The 18,902-nt window shown below is 38.9% G+C and overlaps 1 protein-coding gene across 2 annotated transcripts in view; it reads right to left on the bottom strand.

Annotated features, from left to right (window-relative positions):
• LOC138214491 (retinoic acid receptor beta-like) overlaps positions 1 to 18,902 on the bottom strand; it is a 195,437-nt gene that overhangs the window by 42,200 nt on the left and 134,335 nt on the right. For both annotated transcript variants that reach the window (XM_069176158.1, XM_069176159.1), the window contains one exon: positions 8,824 to 8,965. In XM_069176158.1, coding sequence (XP_069032259.1) covers positions 8,824 to 8,965 — 142 coding nt within the window. The remainder of the gene's footprint in view (positions 1 to 8,823; positions 8,966 to 18,902) is intronic.

Raw genomic sequence — 18,902 nt, 5'->3', positions numbered from 1 at the left:
GTGAATCGGACGTATAATTTTATGACTTAAGAACAAATTTAAGAAATTTCTTAAGAAGATATTGGTAAATGTGGCCCGATGAACTTAAAGAAGCTGAAATAACAGAGGAACTGCTTAGCTGGTGGCAATTCTCAGTGAGCTCATCTCTGCTAGTGACCATCTTCACATAACATGTGGTCAGCTAAGGCATTGTAATATAAAAATAACAAAATTCCTATTGACTCCAAGTGTTTTATTGTCTCTCCTCATTTTTAATTAAATATTCATCAACATCTCTGACCAATTTTCTATTAATCAGTATTTCATGATGACAAAATGTCATATTTTCCCACTTGCATATAAATGCTGAACTGTGACTGATAATTTAAAAAAAAAAAAAAAAAAAAAAAAAAAAAAAAAAAAAAAAATCCCTTTTGAAAAATGAGCCTCTAAAGAACCTGTAATATCAAGTTAAATATCTACATTATAACAAATATGCTATTAACTGATGTTTGGTTCAGTCCAGTCTGAATACAGATACAGTATTGACAGAACAATATAACCTCTTTCCAGCTGATCTGGTGGAATCTATGTTGGCCACATAAGCTAACTGCATTGAAATGGTGATCTTTGTAGAGGTTAAAAGATTGGAGAAGTCCTGCACAAATCTTCTGATTTCAATCCAGAGCTGCGAGCTGAAAGATGTGGGTGTTAGGTATTTACTAGGACCCCGCCCGTCAGTCTTTGAGTGAGCGCTGTGAATGAGCGAGTGTTGAGTGTTTCTGGAGTGCTCTCCAGAGTGTTACAACCGAGGATGAAGGGTCATTGAGTGGAGTTCAGACACGCTGTTAAATACACTCTTCACAGTGATGTCTACTGTCACACTCTTCTCCCTCAGCTTTGCAGGACACCCATCTCCCTCTCTTTTACTCGGTGAGGAATGCCCCACCCACTGTCTTTGTCCTCCTCTTTGTTTCAGGTTTTTTTTCGGCTGCCTTTAGTCCCACTGAGGCAGCCTTGCCATTTTTTTTTCCTGCTCTGCTGCTTTAGCAGAACGTTATGTGGCTTGGTGTCAGCAGGCATGGACTGCAGTCGTTTAAAGAAGCCACCGGCCAGGCATCTGCATGCTGCCAAGCTCTGCACAGTGTCTGTGCGAGCAAACAGATGCAGCAGTAAATAAACACCATCTATCCGGAGCTCACGTGGTGCAACCCTCGGGCCGCTTGCCACAGCCCTTAACATGGCAGCTCCCGAACACTAACCAGGTGGGTCTCGAGGAACGATGATAATTCTTTGCTGCCAGCAGAGTGCCGAGATTAAGCTAATGGTCCTGATGGGAAAATGGGTGGAGGGGAGAAGAAGGACCTGCATTGTTAAAATATGACCTTGGAGCAACATGGCAATGAGATCAGCAACTTAGAAGAGGTAATATTGTTTCCTGATGGTCTCACTGCTGGTTTTTCAACACGAACAAGACGAAAAAAAGGAAAGAACAGCTCAGTAGTTTTTGGCAAACACAATACACTTATTGCTGTTGAGCCCAGATAAAAAGATCCCTATTAGTTACATCATCTGTCTGTGCATCCAGAATTAAGAGCTGCTATCACCACTATGTAACCTTGAGAAGACATGGCTGACCTAATAGATAAGCGATTTGGGTGCGTACCACCTGTCCCCAATTCGATTCCCGGCCGGCTGGGCCATTTCATTCCCTCTTTTTCCAAACATTTCCTGTCTCTAGTACACCTTTCTAATCAATCTAAATGCCACAAAAATCTTTACAAAATACTAATAAAAACAATGTATTGGCCAAAATGATCTGTTTGCCTCAGTTTGTTGACAGTTTTTCAAAGACCATCAAGAATGCCTCCAGGATCCTGTGTGGACATCTGTAGGGTCATGTGAAGTGTCTTTGCTGCAGGGCTTGTCTATCAACACCCAGACTGGGGCCTGTTGCAATGTATTCAGGTGCTCTACTTGTGTGGTGCCACAGTGGTGATGGATACCAGTCCATTCCTTTGGACCCCTTAAACTTGCCACTACCCTATCAATATCTTCATGGGTTACAATATACACATATGTATATACAAGGGACAGTTCTCATGCTCTGACTCCACCTTTCAGCCATGGAAGTTTCTGCTTGGCTTGTACAAATAGAGAGTGTTGTTTTTTAAGTGTGTGTAAAGATATACACATGTATACTTACGAGAGGAAACTACAGCAGCTAGATACTGGCTCCGGGAAATCTCGGGCTTCAAATAACGCCCATCCAAAATTATTGGTGATTCAAAGTAAGCTTGTCTTCATTTCATTGTGAGGCAGCGGTGTATGTTTCCAAAGGGTGACACAACACTCAGTTCCAAATGAATGAGTGGTAGACTCCCCACCAGTCAGTTCGAACTGAATGAGGTCCTTTAGATGACAGGTGAAATGTCTTCAAGAACTTCAGACAACACTAAGATAGACCATGACCTTGATGACTGAGCATCATTACAGATATATTAATCTTCATATATAGTTTACCACTTCTCATCTGACTTTGGATAAAGACCTGAATTGACCCTCCAAAATATTGACTGCACCATTAACAATAGTCTACGTTTTTGCATCTGAAAATAATGAAACTGAATATTGGTTATCAAAAGCTCCCATGCAACAGATTTCTTTTTTTTTCTGTCAAACTTCTGTATCATCACAAGAGTTGTCTTGCTAGCTGAGGCCTATGCAACAGAAAACACACAACTAATAAGAAAAATGCAGTGTATGTCTTCAGTGTTTTTTTTTCTTCCTCTGCAGATTCCCCAAATAAATCACAGATCATATCTGTACTCACGATGTTATGAAACTCATGATCATTTACCCCTGAAAAAATATAAAGTGTTTGTGTAATGACGCACTCAAACACATACTGCTGCAATATACAAAGACACACTCACCCACACAATCATGTACACACAAACACGCACACACAAAACATTGCTCCCTTTGTGTTCCACTCTAAGTAGCAGTTATCTCCAGAGGCACATGATAGCACAAGTTCTGTGTCCAAAAGCATACGTTTTTTTCTTCAATGTAACATAAATACAAGACTCTCAGGAGCAGTATCTTCCGTTTTGGAGATCTCCAAGCCTTCCCTCAGGAAAACCACATGAGTTTCTGATTTTTACACAAGGAGCACGTGATCACATGTATTACACATGTTGACCACATGTTGCAACATATGCTAACTTGGGGAAAATATACAGAAACATTTTTGACATGTTTAAATATGTGGTAGCACGTGGACACGTGGAAAACATGTTATCACATATATTGTGTCAGAAATAGTGCACATTTTTACCAACAAATTTTCAACAATAGTAAACAATATTAATAAATGCCATCAATACATACAGAACCTTTGTAAAGACAAAACATACACTACATTAAAGGAAAATAGGAGTTTTTCCTGAAGAGAAGACAGAGCCTTGACAAAGGCAAAATGCCAGAATTGTTTGCCGACTTGATTTGATTTTGATTTTTTTTTTTTAATCATTTTCATGGACAGTTTTCTTTATATATTTCATTGCAGGTTTGAAAATAAAAACTTGATATGTTTTACATATTTGTTTCATCTTTTGTTTCCTGTTTATGGTCTTCACATGTAATTCCATGGATTAACGTGGGTTTAACAAAGGTATATGGTGATATGCATGAGTTTTACATGTAATCCAATGGGTTTGTAATCCTGTGGGTTTCTTGCATCTGCCCTGGAACATCAATTGACCTGCAGCTCCTCCTCCTTCTCCCTCTTTCTGAGTGTTGTGTCGGAGTCAAGGATGGAGCCACTAGCTGCACCTCATCACAATAATACCTCTACATATACTCAGATCTGCCATGATAGATCTTTGTTGCTAATACGGTCCAGCCTGATATATGCTCAGGGTTCTTGCTCTTGTTTTTAACCTTGCTGTGACAAACTTGATTCTTCATGTCCACCTATAGTCCTGAGTATCAGACTCTAGCACGGCCTTATCTCCCCCACTGTTGCCCAGCCTCACTCCCTGACCCTCACTTTTGGATCCCTGCTGACTTAGTTCAACTGGACATCTCTTTGGACCTGCACACCTCTGCACCACTCTGCCCATTACCAGCTTCCCTCTCTGGACTGCAGTTTAAAGCTTCTCTTACCCCTTGATCCAATCAATCTGCTATGTCTTGTAATAAATACCTTTAACTGCTTCTCTTTCAAAACTCCAGCAACTGGTCTCCTCAGTTCCCAAACATTTACCGAGTGTTGTTAAAAGAAGAGGTGATGCATACAGTGGTAAACGTATCCCTTTCCCAAATTTTTTGAAATGTGTTTTTGGCATCAAATTCAAAATGAGCATATATTTATCATGAAACAACATTTCATATATTGTCTATGTTTTTTTTTTTTTTTTTTTTTTTTTTTTCAATTAAATATGGGTTTACATGATTTGAAAATGATCACATTCTGGTTTTATTTACGTTTTACATAGCATTCAAACTTTTTGGGAAACGGGGTTGTACTTAAACATGAGCAGTGTTTGTATTTTATCCGAGGTGAATTCCCATAGATATGTGAAGACAATGCAAACCAAATTTTAGTACACTTACAACTGTACACAGTCATTGAAAAAAACAAAGTGAATGTGAATTGTCTTGCTCCCTTGTAACTAGGTCCCAAAAACGTGTAATTATATTCATATATGAAACATTCTGCACACAAAGATATGTAAAAGAAGTTCCTACATTGACCATGGAGTTTTTATGGACCTCCAGCAGCAGACACTCAGCAGGAACTTGAAGATATCACTGCATCACATCCATCCACCAATATGGGGGAATGGTCCCCTTTCTCATTAGTGCCCCTGCAGGAGGTTTAGTCTGAGTATATCAAGACATCATCTTTTTCATGACTCCTCAGCTGAAGTGTGAAGCAGCATAACAGAAAGGAATATCAGCGCCCCCATTGAGGCTAATGGAGCACAAAGTGGACCTGAGCCATAAATGCTGATGCAATCAAAGGATGCCAATAACCTGTGAAATGCAAACTGTTCCTATGGTTGACAATAAAGCAGAGGGGGCACGAGGGCCTTGATATCTGCCAGTGACCGGGTTTCCTATAAGTACATTGTTATCACATAAAAAAACATTTCATCGTGGGTTCAGTATCTTTTTCTTATTTGTATCTTTTCAACGCAGGATTTCTCAAACAAATCCAGCGAAAACGACCATGTAGTTTGCTTGTCTCCAGTCCTAACTCTCTGAATACGATCCATAGGAGTGTGTCAAAATATAAGTCAGAGGTTTTTGTAGTTGGGTTTAAGGAGATATTATGGTTTGGATGTAGAGTAGCATTGTTATCGTGGTCACTAGAATTAACACAAGGTTAAAATTATGAAATGGTCATGGCTAAAATAAATGTTGACTTACACTCTGAAAGGGGAAAGAAACATCGTCGCCTGTGTTAAAGTCAAATGTTTTGTTGACCCGTCCAGCCACCCTGACCTCCTCCCTTTGTAACTGTTACCTCACTTCCTTCATTGCTCCTAATATAATAAGCCACTATACAGCCACTAAAAGTTGACATCACAATGAAACATAACTATGGGTCAAGCTCCATATGGGTTAATTTTTTTATGGGAGGAAAGTCTCACTTCCTCAGACAGCACCAGGTGGATGTTCCACAAAACTGTGAATGATGCAACTCCAGCTCGATGGTTGGAATGCTGTGTGTCACTATGTAGAACCGAGGACTGAATGAAGCACGAATCAAATCAGCAATGCTACAGTAACATTTCAGCAGCAGCCATAGCTGAAAGGAGTGATCCTCCCCACATCAAACTGATAACAATAAAGCTATTACTGTGATAATTCAGAGCTGTTGAGCATGTGAGATTGTATCTGAGATACAATGCTGTCCATTCATTGACAAATAGCTTTCCACTCTACACTGTGATATGCCTTTGGCCATATGGTTTCCTTGCCTTGCAGACTACTGTATATTTATACATTGAGAATCGTGAGTAAATGATTGGTATTTTATTACAAAAATTCTAGATTGTGTTGTTACATTTTTCTTATGTTAAAAAAGCAAATGAAAATCTAATAAAAAGCTAATAACAAGTTTAATCTTAATAAATCTAAAATGTACTGTATGTAATGTTTCATTGCTCTGAAACACTTTGCTTCATAATCATTTGCATTTGCAGTTCATTTGCATTTAATACCCAATTTTCTCCCAACAGCCTATGACTGGAAACATTTTTTTTCAGTATACTGCAAACAATATTGAATACTGTCTCGATACAGCAGGAAATATAACAACATCAAAACGTGTCTGGCACACAGTTCAGCTAATAAACAAGAATTTTCTGCAGCAAGAAAATAAACAAATTGGTGTTACTAATAACATAAACAATGGTTCTGTTCTGTTCAAATATCCAAGTAAGCCATGACAATGTGACAGCATGGAAAGAACCAGGATCCTGAAACTGACAAGGCTCAAAACAAATATTTTTGGCAACACTTTCTCAATATTTAACGTTAAAATATTCTCCTTGAATTTGAGCCATTCCTGCGCAGAATTGATCAAGTTTCTCAGATGTCATATAATTGTAAGCTCACGAGGTCAAGGCAGCTGCAGTTTTTGGAACCAGGCTTTACATCCTCAAGGCATCATGGGAAATGCATGGCTACAGTCTGATATAATGCTGTGTTCAAAATGGCGTACTTTTGTACTAACACCCACTATTTTGAGTGCATAAGTGGGTTCACATTTTCAAGTAAAGAAATATGCAGTGCACTCAGTACCCGGATGATGTACTCAAAACGGTCCACAAATTGAGTGTGAAATGATGGACACTTTCCACCCTACAGTCTCCATTATGGCTACGTAGTGGAAAGTGAGGGACCACAGAGCTGAAATATTTTATAACTGCAGCAGTTGAGGAAGCTGCAGCTGTTGTGAAATGCTGCAAAAGAATGTTTATGTTTCACTAAGTACATCGGTAGTGCTATTGGATAGACGCCAATATGTTTATTGTGTGTGTCAAACAGAAGGCACTAAAAAAAATATTCATTTTTAGGTCAAGTAATCACAGCCGGCAGATATGCTGGAATGTATCATTCAAATATTACAATTATTCAGTAACATTTTACAATTATTAAGTGCAAAATATCCGCGTGTGATTTGATACAACCCTTCTGAAAGGTTTGATAACATCAACATTAGTGCAGTTAGATTCTCGTAGCTCCCCTGTTGTCTTTAAGTCCTAATAAATTCTCGCTCAGGTCTTTCCTTGAGTCCATGACATTTTCCATCATGGTTAAGGAGGTGTGGTTAGGAAAGGATAGAGGATATAATAATTAACTATTGAAATGCAGCCTTCTGTCTCTTTTATTCCACCTGGTACCTCTAACCAATTTCAACTTGACCAGGGGTCTAAAAAGTCCCAAGTAAAATGGCTGCATGGCTGTTCAAGGAGAACCAATCTGGCATAAACACTGCATTCATGCAATGTGGGTAGAACTGAAGGAACAGGAAAATCCTCTCTTATTCTGACTCATTCTTATTCCAGGAGTATTGAGTTGGTTAGATCCATGTAGGGACAGAGAGCCAAACTGATTAACTGACTCATACTCAACAGGTGTGTAATACTGCCGGCTGTCTGGAGACTACACCACTGTGTGTTGCACTTCCACTTTGTTCAACTGGTTCGTTTTGCACTTGCTGAGTCAAACCTGTTTTTTTTTGTTTTTTTTAATCAATGATGTTTTATTGTTTTGTTGGTACTTGTAGTCCTTATGATATAGGAGGTCTGCCATAACTTTCATTGTAGATTGTGAAGTTCAGAAAAAACTTCTTCAAAGTCTGTGATGTGATTTTAGTTTTGCAAAGTAATGTTTATCCTGCAAACAATTTCAAACAGTTATTTTTTTGTCGACACAGTTTATTTACTTTGTTTTAGTACAGTTAATTTTATGATATCAATAATTACTGCTTTTAGTATTTATTTTAGCCTTGACTTTATACTGTAATGTCTGTTGTTTTGTTTCTCCTACTGTGACTCGTGGTGGCCTCCAGTCATGTTTGTGATGAATGCTCTCGCAGTTTACTTACATTTGATGTTGGCGGCATATTTTGCAATATAATAAAACCATATATAAAGATACATGAGCTACCAGCAAGTGAAGCCAAAATATTACAGATATCTGAAAAGGTGAACAGCGAGTGTTCACGACAACCAAGACTGAGTCAGCTAGTGTACGTGAAGTTCGAGGGTGTGTGCTCCCATTTAGGCTGAGCAGGAGGCACGACCTTCGCTGCATTTGTTTTTGACTTTGGCTCATGGTCAGTGTGAACAGCCGGTGAATGCAGGGGTGGACTGCAAAATTACGTCTCTCAACAATGGCTGATACTGTTGCATTTGCCTTTTTTTGTTAGTATTTGTTTAGTGTCGTGCAACATTTTGGGCCTATAAATAAAGACTGACAGAAAAACCCAGAACACCTGTTCAGTTGTAAAATTGCATCATCAATAAGTACCATGCCAACACATTTGGGAAAAAAATCTGTACACCTGTGCCACAGCAGCAGGTTATTGACACAACTCATTGCAGGGAAAACTGCACTGCTGTTCTGTTTCTTTTTTAAGTGTTACCCTCAATATGTCAGACTGTTTGCAAAACCCACACAGTATTATGTCACCTAGAAATCGCAGAGATCTAAGATGTTTTTTGAAAGCACCTAAAGAGACCAAAGGATAGTAAAGCCCTTAAAACACAATATTTAATCTGATTCCACATCAACACACTGTAAACTGCATCAGAAACTCACATTCTTTGGACATTCCCACTCCGAAGCACTTCTGCAGGCGGCAGTACTGACAGCGGTTCCTCGTCACCTTGTTGATAATACAGTTCTTGTCCCGGTGACACGTGTACACCATGTTCTTCTGGATGCTTCGGCGGAAAAACCCCTGAGGAGACAGACAGGATAGGGTGGGGGGGTTCATGAAAAGTAGGCTCTCACAACGTTAACCTCATTTTGCTTCTAATCTTCTGTAGCTGCCAATTTTCCAAACATCCACACAGATCCACTGAAATTCTCCTGCCACTGGATATCATATTGTCACAAGAGTCTGTATAACAATGTGCTGGATGTTTGTCTTTTCATTACCATTACGGCAGAGAGAAAAGTGAGTCAGTGAGTCCCTGCTGGGAGCTCTGCGGAGCTTCAAATGTTGGATTTAAGCTCTGAAACAGAGTCCCAGTGTGAACAGAGAGTGAAGAAGCTCGGGGTATCAAACAGTGAGGCTGCTGGTGCAGTATGGAAGAATAACAGAGGACTTTAGTTCGGCTGTGGGCGAGGAGTGCCACTTCTGAACTTGACAAGGTGACATTGAGCTTCTGTGGAAGACCAAAGCCACTCATCTTTCAAATGAATGCTTTCATTGTAATTCAGTGGCACAGTGGTGAAGTAATGGATCTTAATTGGGCTCATTCAGGGTGTTAGTGTTCAAAAAGATATAAGTAACTAAGTACCTAAAACACTTGTGATGGTGGAGAAGCTCGTTGTGATGGAGGAGATTCTTACACTTTGAGGGTTTGTGTTCGGGGAGTCACATCAAGCTGAAGGGCCCCATTCACAAAGAAGTTTATCTTGCTAGTAAGAATCCTCCTAAAAGGCACTAAAAGCTCCAAGTTAAAAATGTCTTCTTAAGAACTGCTCTCAGAGCACCTTTTAAGATGAAATAATGAGTGTTGCTACAATGACATTGTGTGTGAAGGAGAAGAAGAAGGAGATGAAGCATTGCAAGGAAGCGGACTTGTTATATATCGCATCCTTTTGCTTGTCGCGCTACGGATTGCAACAGATATGACGAAGAAGGTCAAAGGTCAAGGAGCATTGTTATGAAGTACTTTGTCCCAATTGTAAACATACTACATGCAACAGTACATCGTTTGTAAGAGCAGCTGCATCATGTACTAAAAATAAAAAAAAAGAACATGGAACACAGCTTAGTTGTAGTGTTGAGTTATGGCCATGTAATATATCATTGAAGTACAATGAAAGAGCCTTGAAACAGCATGAATCAGTGTACTTCAAGTTGACATAAGCAGCTATAATATTTGTGCTGTTTGAGGCCAGCTGACAAGAAGACTGCCTAATTCTGTATGTGTTATTTTATAGTTTACAGTACATTGAGTGGGTGTCAAAGTTTTGTGCTGCAGTTGACAAATGAGTTTTAAGTCTGTGGCACTTCAGGCATTATTTCTGATGGTGTCAAATGGCACAGTACATCAACTGTGTTGTATTCTTTAGTGTACTAAGAATATTAGTCCATAAATGTTTAGTTGTTGGTTATAATTGGACTACAAAAGCAGGATTTGTAACACAAACGCTCTAATTTAACCTATTTTTTAAAGAGATTTTTTTTAAGCTTATTTGCATTTTGTAACATGGTTTTCATTTTTCATGTGAAGCATATTTTGAGTGTCACTGCCTCTATATGAATAGCATCTATTTGCAGAACGTATGTGAAGCATTTATTTACCAGACTAAAATTAAAATAATGCAGTGCCCTTAAAAAAAGCCAAAAGCAGCCAGTTGTAGCATGTGACCGGTCCAAGGTCACTGCACCCCAGATGGTATAATTCATTTATTTAATGATGGCCTTTATCCTTGCTGATGTAAGCTGGGTAAGTTGGAACACAATACCCGTGAAGTATGACAGATGATACGTGATGGTACTCAAATCCAAATTTATTGTTACGAGTGTAGCTGAGGATCTCAGGGCCTTTACAACATCTATGTGAACTAAGGACATTATCAGCCTGGAGTACCATTCAATCAGCACGATGCTTTTCATTCACAAACCATCAAAGATCTGCACAAGGCTAACATAGCATGCTCACATTTTTAAAATCCTATCTGTCACTGTTACGCTTGTGTGATGGCAGAGATGGCCATTTAGAGCCGTCATCATCTGAAACCACATTTAGCCCTGTGGTGTGACACTGAACGCACACTGGACTGTCTGCATGAAGGAGAGACATAATGAAGACAACGTGGGTCCTCCTTGAAAGTCTCAGGACGAAGAACCACAGGCTGAACCCGAGCAGAGTGACAGAAAGCAGAGGAAAACGTGTTGGAAGCAAGAGTCTGCACTGATTTTTTTTATTTTTTTTACCCTCTTGATATTAATTTGCCATTGCTCTGCGTTTTTTTGCAATCATCGTATGTCATCCAGGCCCTTCTGCACATGTTTGCAGGCGTTTGTGCCTGAGGAGCTTCGTTGAGTATAAGAGGAGGGGGGCGGGTTAAAATTTCATTTACCATAGCCGCTGTGACGGATGGGACCTTGCCTTTTCATTAGCGAAGCAGGATGCATGATGGGTAACAGATTAGATCACAAGACTGAAACGGCTGACTCTGTAGCCCATCTTGCCTCGGCGCAAGCATCCGTCAACCGCCAGGCTGCACCCTTGGTAGCAGAGATACTTACCAAAAGCAGCCAATCGAGTCTGAGCTTTGATGGCACGTGACTGGTCCGAGGTCACCTCCCCTCAGTTGGTATTATTCATTTTCTTAATAGAGGCCTTTATCCTGGCTGATGTAAGCTGAGTGAGTTGGTAGACATTACCTGTGAGGTCTGATGGATGACAATGGAAGTGGCCTGCATCCCCATCAGCTGCTATATAAGTGTGTTCAGGTTGGGTGCAGAACCCAAGGCTACTCAGGTACTTATGTCATTCAAAGCTGAGAGCATGCAGGTCACTTAGCCTTGGAAATTTATGTGTGTGTGATAAGAGCTGTACAGTGTGCTGCGGGTTTAAACTGGGAGCTGGAGCTGCAGCAGTTTGTGTGTTGTGCACTTAGTACAGAACGTTTCCCAAGACGGATTAGCATTTTGTGAACTTAAGCTATTTCAGGAAGGTTTGTTGACAGTTCAAGGCCTGGGTCTGCAATACTCCTCATTTAAACCTTCCTTATCCACTTTATGGATATATTACATTAAATAAAGATACTGATGGAGGCAATGAAAGTAAAGAAAAGTTGTTCTATAAGTGAGTTAATTTAACTTTGCTGTAAGATGTCATTCTGTGATTTTGAACTTAACAATGGTCCAGACACTGACAGATGTTTTTTGTTGTTGTTGGTCTCATTTTTTTCCAAACATTATTCTCAATGCTATAAACAACATGCAACATTCCATTCAATTCATTGTATTGTTGTGGAGAGAGCATGAACAAATTCAAACATATCTGCTTTGTTAGTCATAAAACAGGTTCTTTCATAATTTGTCAATCACAGCTTCAATATTAAAGCAAAAATAATGTTACTTGCAGTGACAGACTCAGAGAATTATCTCCTAACTAATATAGGGTACTAAACAGGTGGCTTGTTAGCACTTTCTCCTAGTTAGTTTTTTATCATCAAAACTCGTCTGTCTCAGTAATGTAACTCATATATTATAGAATATAGAATACTGCAATGACATAAACACAGCTTTTGATTTGCTTTGTGGATTTGGTATTGGTCTTTTGCCAAGAAAATCTATCAACAATTTCTTTATGGATCCTTCTGGTACATTGCGTTTTTGTGGGTTTGTACAGGATAAATCTGGAAGTGCCCAAGCTCATTCTACTCCACCTCTGTCTCTGAATGATGATCTCATTCATAATACAAATATATATGTCTATATATATATATACATATAGTCCTACAAATGCATGTTGTCTGGAGATGACCTTGTGTCTTGGTTATTTTTCTGAGTCATATAAAGAGAAAAGCTTTTTGAAATATGCTATTGTGCAACCTTTGTTGAAGAAATCGAACTCATCTTTACCTCAAAATACAGGCCGATATTTGAAATGTCTTTCCAGTCAAAGATTTTAGCTTTTTTCTGAGCTGCATATGTCATTTTTGGAAAGCCACAATATTTTTGATAAATTTCTGTCAGGTCTTTAAAAAAATACATTCTGTCTCCATGAATCATTTTCTCTGAGGAAACCCTGCCCTCTCTTGTGGTGTTCCACAGGGATCAAGTTTAGGACCTCCATGAATTAAAAATTTCTATTAGAGTAAAAATGACTTTGTTTACGTTGGAGGTGTCCTGTCAACAGATTTACAGATAACTCCTTTAGACATGTTGGTCTATGGGGGTAAATGCCTTTTTGGGGGCGGGGGGGGCGGGGGGGGGGGGGAATCTTTCGTTGTAATTCCAATGTAATACCCAGTGACCACTGAGGCACTGTTGCATAACCATATCCTCATCAGCTCTCTTCATGCATCTACAGGCGATAGAAGATGTTGTGTCAACAATGTCACAGACGTTTCCTTTGGTGATGTATAAGACAAATGATTTTTGACCTGAATTGGCAGCACGGCTGAGTTGTGGCACCTTATCCAGCTCTCCATGGAAATACTACACGGATGTACTATTTGTAAGCACAACTTGACCTATATCGCTACAACAATGCCTCCTTTGGCACTTGGTAAATGCAGTAAGAAGTAAGCCTGTTAATCAGACACGTGAAAAGTTGCAGCTTTGAGCAGTAAAAATGTTTTAATTAGTTCTTTACAATTTTGCTATTGTGGTTTTGGCTTTGAAAAGTAAAAAAAAAAAGACAAGCCGAAGCCAAAATTTAACAGTACACATCACACTGATCAGTCACTTTGACAACATACCATCCCTTACCTACATGTTAGTAACCTGTAATTGTGTGTAATACGTGCTTAGAAAGGCCTGTTGTGTGTATGCAGTATGAGTTGTGAACAGATACCGCCACTCAAAGCACTTCATTTCTACAAGCCTTCAGGGAAACACCATCAGGGTTCGAGAACACACAAACACAATCATCACTTCTCTTTTCTCCTTTGTCTGTCTTCCTCCTCTCGTTCATTCCCCTCCACCGCCACAAGACACAAGTTTTGACCTGAGACTGCAGACTGTTCTGATATTTACACGTCCTGTGGGTTTACTCATTTGAAGCTTATAAATGCGCAACCAAAGGACACCCTTGAGCTGAGTGTTGTACAAAGGTGTTTATCTAGGTAGAGTGCAGCGGGTGGAGGCGGGGGGCTGCTGTTGGGCTAAATAAATGATAGGATCATGTGGGGAACGCTGAGAATGAATAACACTTCATATACAAGGATGCAGAGGAGGGCAGAACTACTTTGCTCAATGTTACAATATCGGTCAGCAGGATACAGAGTTCAAGTGTTGTTTTTTTCAAAGTAATCTTCAATTTTTGTCTATTAAAGCCACTGAAAAGCTTTTGTTCCAATACTAAACTTCTTTTGAACATGACTGAAATCCAATATTTTCCAATCGATCTGTGTTTACAGAGTTAATATGTCCATGGACCATAAACCACTAATATTATCTAGTTAAACTAAGGATAATAAAACACTCCAATTTAAAAACTTCAGAGTGTTTTACTATTGCAGGTTATTAGTTCATGACCAAGCAGTAATCAGGAAACAGACTCCTCATGATTCATGAACTTCAGCTCTACTTTGGTTTTTGAAGTAAAAGTTGCGACAATTAAAACTTTAACACATTAGGCTGCTTAATTCCAAGTAAAATATAATGACATACTGATGTTGTACATCACCTGATTTTTTTTCTTGTTTTTTTGACACCTTTCCTACTGTGAATTAAAACATTTATGATGGAGACAATCAGCTATGCAGGTTTACCACCAGCATCTGAATTTGGGAGGTTATAGTGTGAAACTTCACACATCAACTATTCCACTTTTGCCTGGTTATTTGTACAAAGCTCATAAAACATCCTTAAAATATTAACAAAAGAAGAAGAAAACAATACAAAAAAAACCAAGATGAATGCAAAATACATCATCCGATACACAAATACCATCCATCAGTTTTTTTCAACAAATCTGACGCAACTTTAACAAATGTTCCACAGATATTAATCCGTTAACAAATGCATTTAAAGGCTTGTATTTTTTCTTCTTCTTTTTTATCTGTGGAACATTTGTTAAAGTTGCGTCAGATTTGTTGAAAAAAACTGACAGTTGGATGGTATTTGTGTATCGGATGATGTATTTTGCATTCGTATTGTGAATTTTTCTCTCCATTATAAATTGATCCTAAATCTTTTCCATATTTTGAACTTTTGGGCTGTTACAACTCGGTCACTATAGTTCACCATGACAGTATCATTGCCATGGTTACATACCGTTCTCCTCATTGCTGCAATTGAATAAAAATTGCATGTCTGACCTCTCTATCAACAATGCACAACAATTTGGTCCTCCCTGGATAACAACACATTATTTGTGATAAACTGAAGGCTGTCAGTGTGTTTCATGTGTTTTCAATGTGCTTCAGTCCACAAAGACACATGTAACACCTCAACATGTAGACACATAAGTGTAGGTTGGGGCAATATATGTATTTATGGTGAAGATATACACCAATAATTAGTGTGCACCTTTGAATTGGGCATGGTGTTGACTGAAGCAGGACGGCTTTAACAATTATACATCTATGTACAGTATTGTTGCATCAATCTAAATATTGTTGAGAGAAACATTTTATCAACGCTTTCTCAATTGAGCATATGGAAAATGAACTATGTGAAGTTCACAGATATGTCAATGAATAAAATATCTTACTGGCATATAGCAGCCAATCAGAGTAATCTTCAAAAATACCTTCCTTGGTCATGCAGGCGTTTATAGAAATTCAGTAGAAACATCAATCTGACCCTTGATTCTTAGATTCTAAAATAAATTCTTCAGACCAAACTTCAAAATATACTATCAAGCAATATCACGCTCAGCAGTTATGAATTATTGAATGGACCTAAGAGGTGAGGGCCTAAAAGGTCAGGGGGCCCCTGTTTGAGCATTTCCTGTTGTATAGTCAATCAACGTCCAGAGAGAAAGAAAACAATGACAAAATAACCCCAAAAAAACCACATTAAACTCAAAACAACTATAACAATAGAAAATGCAAGATAACAAAGACATGAAATGGCTAAAAATAAGCGGGGAAAAAAAAGGAACAAAAACTGACAAAACAACCACAAAGAAACACAAAAAGATCACTACAAGATGAAAAACAGATGAGTATGGAACACAAAGAGAAATAGCTGACAAAAAAGAAGCAAAATTAACACACAAAAGTACTACGAGACGCAACACGACCAAAGAAAGATGCAAACAACCAGAAAGAGAGACAAACAGACCTCAAAGACATGGAAATTACTAAAAAGTGACAAGAAACTGCTCAAAAATGGCTGTAAAATAACCAAACAGAGACACAAACGGACCACTACGAGATGATAAATAGCCACAAAGTAACTAGGAAAATTAACAAAAAAGTGTTGAAAATATATCCAAAAGACAGAGAAGCAACCAAAACAATTGCAAGCTGAACACAAACAGCTGGAAACCAACGCTAAAGAGACACAAAATGACTCCTGCCAGATACAAAATGACCAAAAACAAAGACACAAAACCACCACAAAATAATGCAAAGTGACCAGAAGGAAATGTAGACAGACTCTGATGTGTACTGAATTACAGTATGTCATGGCTTTCACTGGACAGCTATAGATGACGCTCTCTGCAGAGGTAATTGTGTTTATGTTGACAACAACAACTCTCTTCATACCGAGCTCTGTGTTCTGTGGATAAGGCCGTGTTGAGATGTAATGTCGGGCATCAGGGGACACTGGCCCAGCCACCTGGGAGACGAGGCCACTTCCCCCTGGACTGATAAACTGCACCTTAACCGAGATCATTATCCAACATCTTGTTATCTTAATGGGCCAGGGATAGGGTGTCAGAGCGACGGCCCTGCCATCTTAGGCCTTCTCATTTACAGATTAAAAAACGAAAGCGCCGCCCATTAATTATTTAGCTACAATCCAACCCCTTGTCCACCTGGCCTCCTTCTCTTTCCCTCCCTCTCTCTCTCTCTGCTCCTGCCATCCACTGGCTGACCGGCTCGCTCGCCCCGGCTCTTTGGACTGGGCCGCTGCGTTTTGTGTTGCCTGAGCATTCAGTACAGCCAAGGGGGGGGGGGGGGAGGCAGAGCAGCGGATTAGCTTTCGCTCTTAATCGTGTCGACATCTTATCACTGCTGTGGAAAGTGGAGAGGACACTGGAGACCCTGGGGGGTTCCAGAAAATTGAGGAGAGGTAGAGTGGCGAGTAGGAAGAGGGGATATGTGTGTGTGTGTGTGTGTGTGTGTGTGTGTGTGTGTGTGTGTGTGTGTGTGTGTGTGTGTGTGTGTGTGTGTGTGTTAAGGGGTGATATTTATCCAGTTTATCCAGTCCAAGCTATTACTTACACCTGGAGTTCACTGGAAAGACACGGCAGAGTTCAGGGAGGGGACTGAGCTGCTGAACCAGTGTGGGCAGAAACGGAAAAGAGAGAGAACAATGACAAAGAAGAGAAAGCAGGTTTTTGGAGTCATTCCCGTCACAGTTTAGGAAGCAAAACAGAAACATGTCACTGACTTTTATCATTTGAAAACTCTAAAGCCACTTTTTCTTTAAATGTCAAATACCTGCTATAAAGAGTTGAAAATGTCAGAAAAGTGAACCTTAATTTAAAAACTAAATAATGACCAAACAAAAAAGAAAAAAAGTCCAGCATCTAATTACTATGGGCCTTTGCAATATGGGCACTAAATTTCTAAAGGGCTTTTTCTACCACACATTTATATCAATACTGGACTTACTCAAATTAAGGTTGAAACTTGTCTCTTGAATGTAAAACCCATTGTTTTATATTCTTTTATTTCAACATGCTAAAGCACAGAGCCTAAAGAACAGTTAATGCGTGACAGTCCAAATACTTAGAGAACAGATGATTAGATAATGGGCCCGTAAAAACAAGTATTGAAGGCCATCCACCCTTCTTCATGGGAGCAAGACCCCAAGACTGATGACAAACAATAACAAACATGTTGCATCATTTTGCGGTCATTTTGGGTTATTTTGTAAAACATACTTCATTTATTTTTTTATTTATCTTTTTGCGTCTTTAATTTTTACTTAGAGCTTCTTTGTTGTCATTTTGAGTCTCTTTATAGTAGTTTTGAATCTCTTTGTAATCATTTTGTGTCATTTGTGAATATTTTAAGTCTTTTTCAGTCCCTCCAGGAAATTGGGATCTTGCACACACAATAATTAATGCAAATTCAGGCATTGTCTGCAATATTTGCAAGAGCTTGCAATTTTGCAAAATTCCTGCAGTTTTTATTCATTTACAATCAGCAAAGTTTTGTTCCTCTCCTGTTGTTACTAAAACATTACTATTAAGTAAACCACATTTAAAGCTCTTATTTTGACAACAGATTTAGCCTTCGTTTCCTAAATTAATCACAGATTGTATGTTTTGTGACAATAAGTCACTTTTACACTGCAATCATTGAGAAAATCCTCCACAAAATCAAGCATTCTTTAATGCAATAATCACAAAAACAAATGGGGACTGTTTTTTTGAAGGTGTTTTTTCAGCTTTTTGTAGTAATTCTGAGCCTCTTTGTAGTTGTTTTCTTTATAGTCTCTTTGAGCCTGTTTGTAGTTGTTTCCTTTATCGTCTCTTTGAGCCTGTTTGTAGTTGTTTTCTTTATCGTCTCTTTGAGCCTGTTTGTAGTTGTTTTCTTTATCGTCTCTGAAAGAGACTGTTTGTAGTTATTTTCTTTATAGTCTCTTTGAGCCTGTTTGTAGTTGTTTTCTTTATAGTCTCTTTGAGCCTGTTTGTAGTTGTTTTCTTTATTGTCTCTTTGAGCCTGTTTGTAGTTGTTTTCTTTATTGTCTCTTTGAGCCTGTCTGTAGTTGTTTTCTTTATCGTCTCTTTGAGCCTGTTTGTAGTTGTTTTCTTTATTGTCTCTTTGAGCCTGTCTGTAGTTGTTTTCTTTAT

This window comes from Embiotoca jacksoni, unplaced genomic scaffold (genome assembly GCF_022577435.1).
Source record: "Embiotoca jacksoni isolate LCO1_2020_lvr unplaced genomic scaffold, fEmbJac1.0.p SCAF_7, whole genome shotgun sequence".
NCBI classification, from domain to species: domain Eukaryota; kingdom Metazoa; phylum Chordata; class Actinopteri; family Embiotocidae; genus Embiotoca; species Embiotoca jacksoni.
The sequence above is the reverse complement of the archived record's forward strand: the minus strand, read 5'-3'. Positions and strand labels throughout refer to the sequence as shown.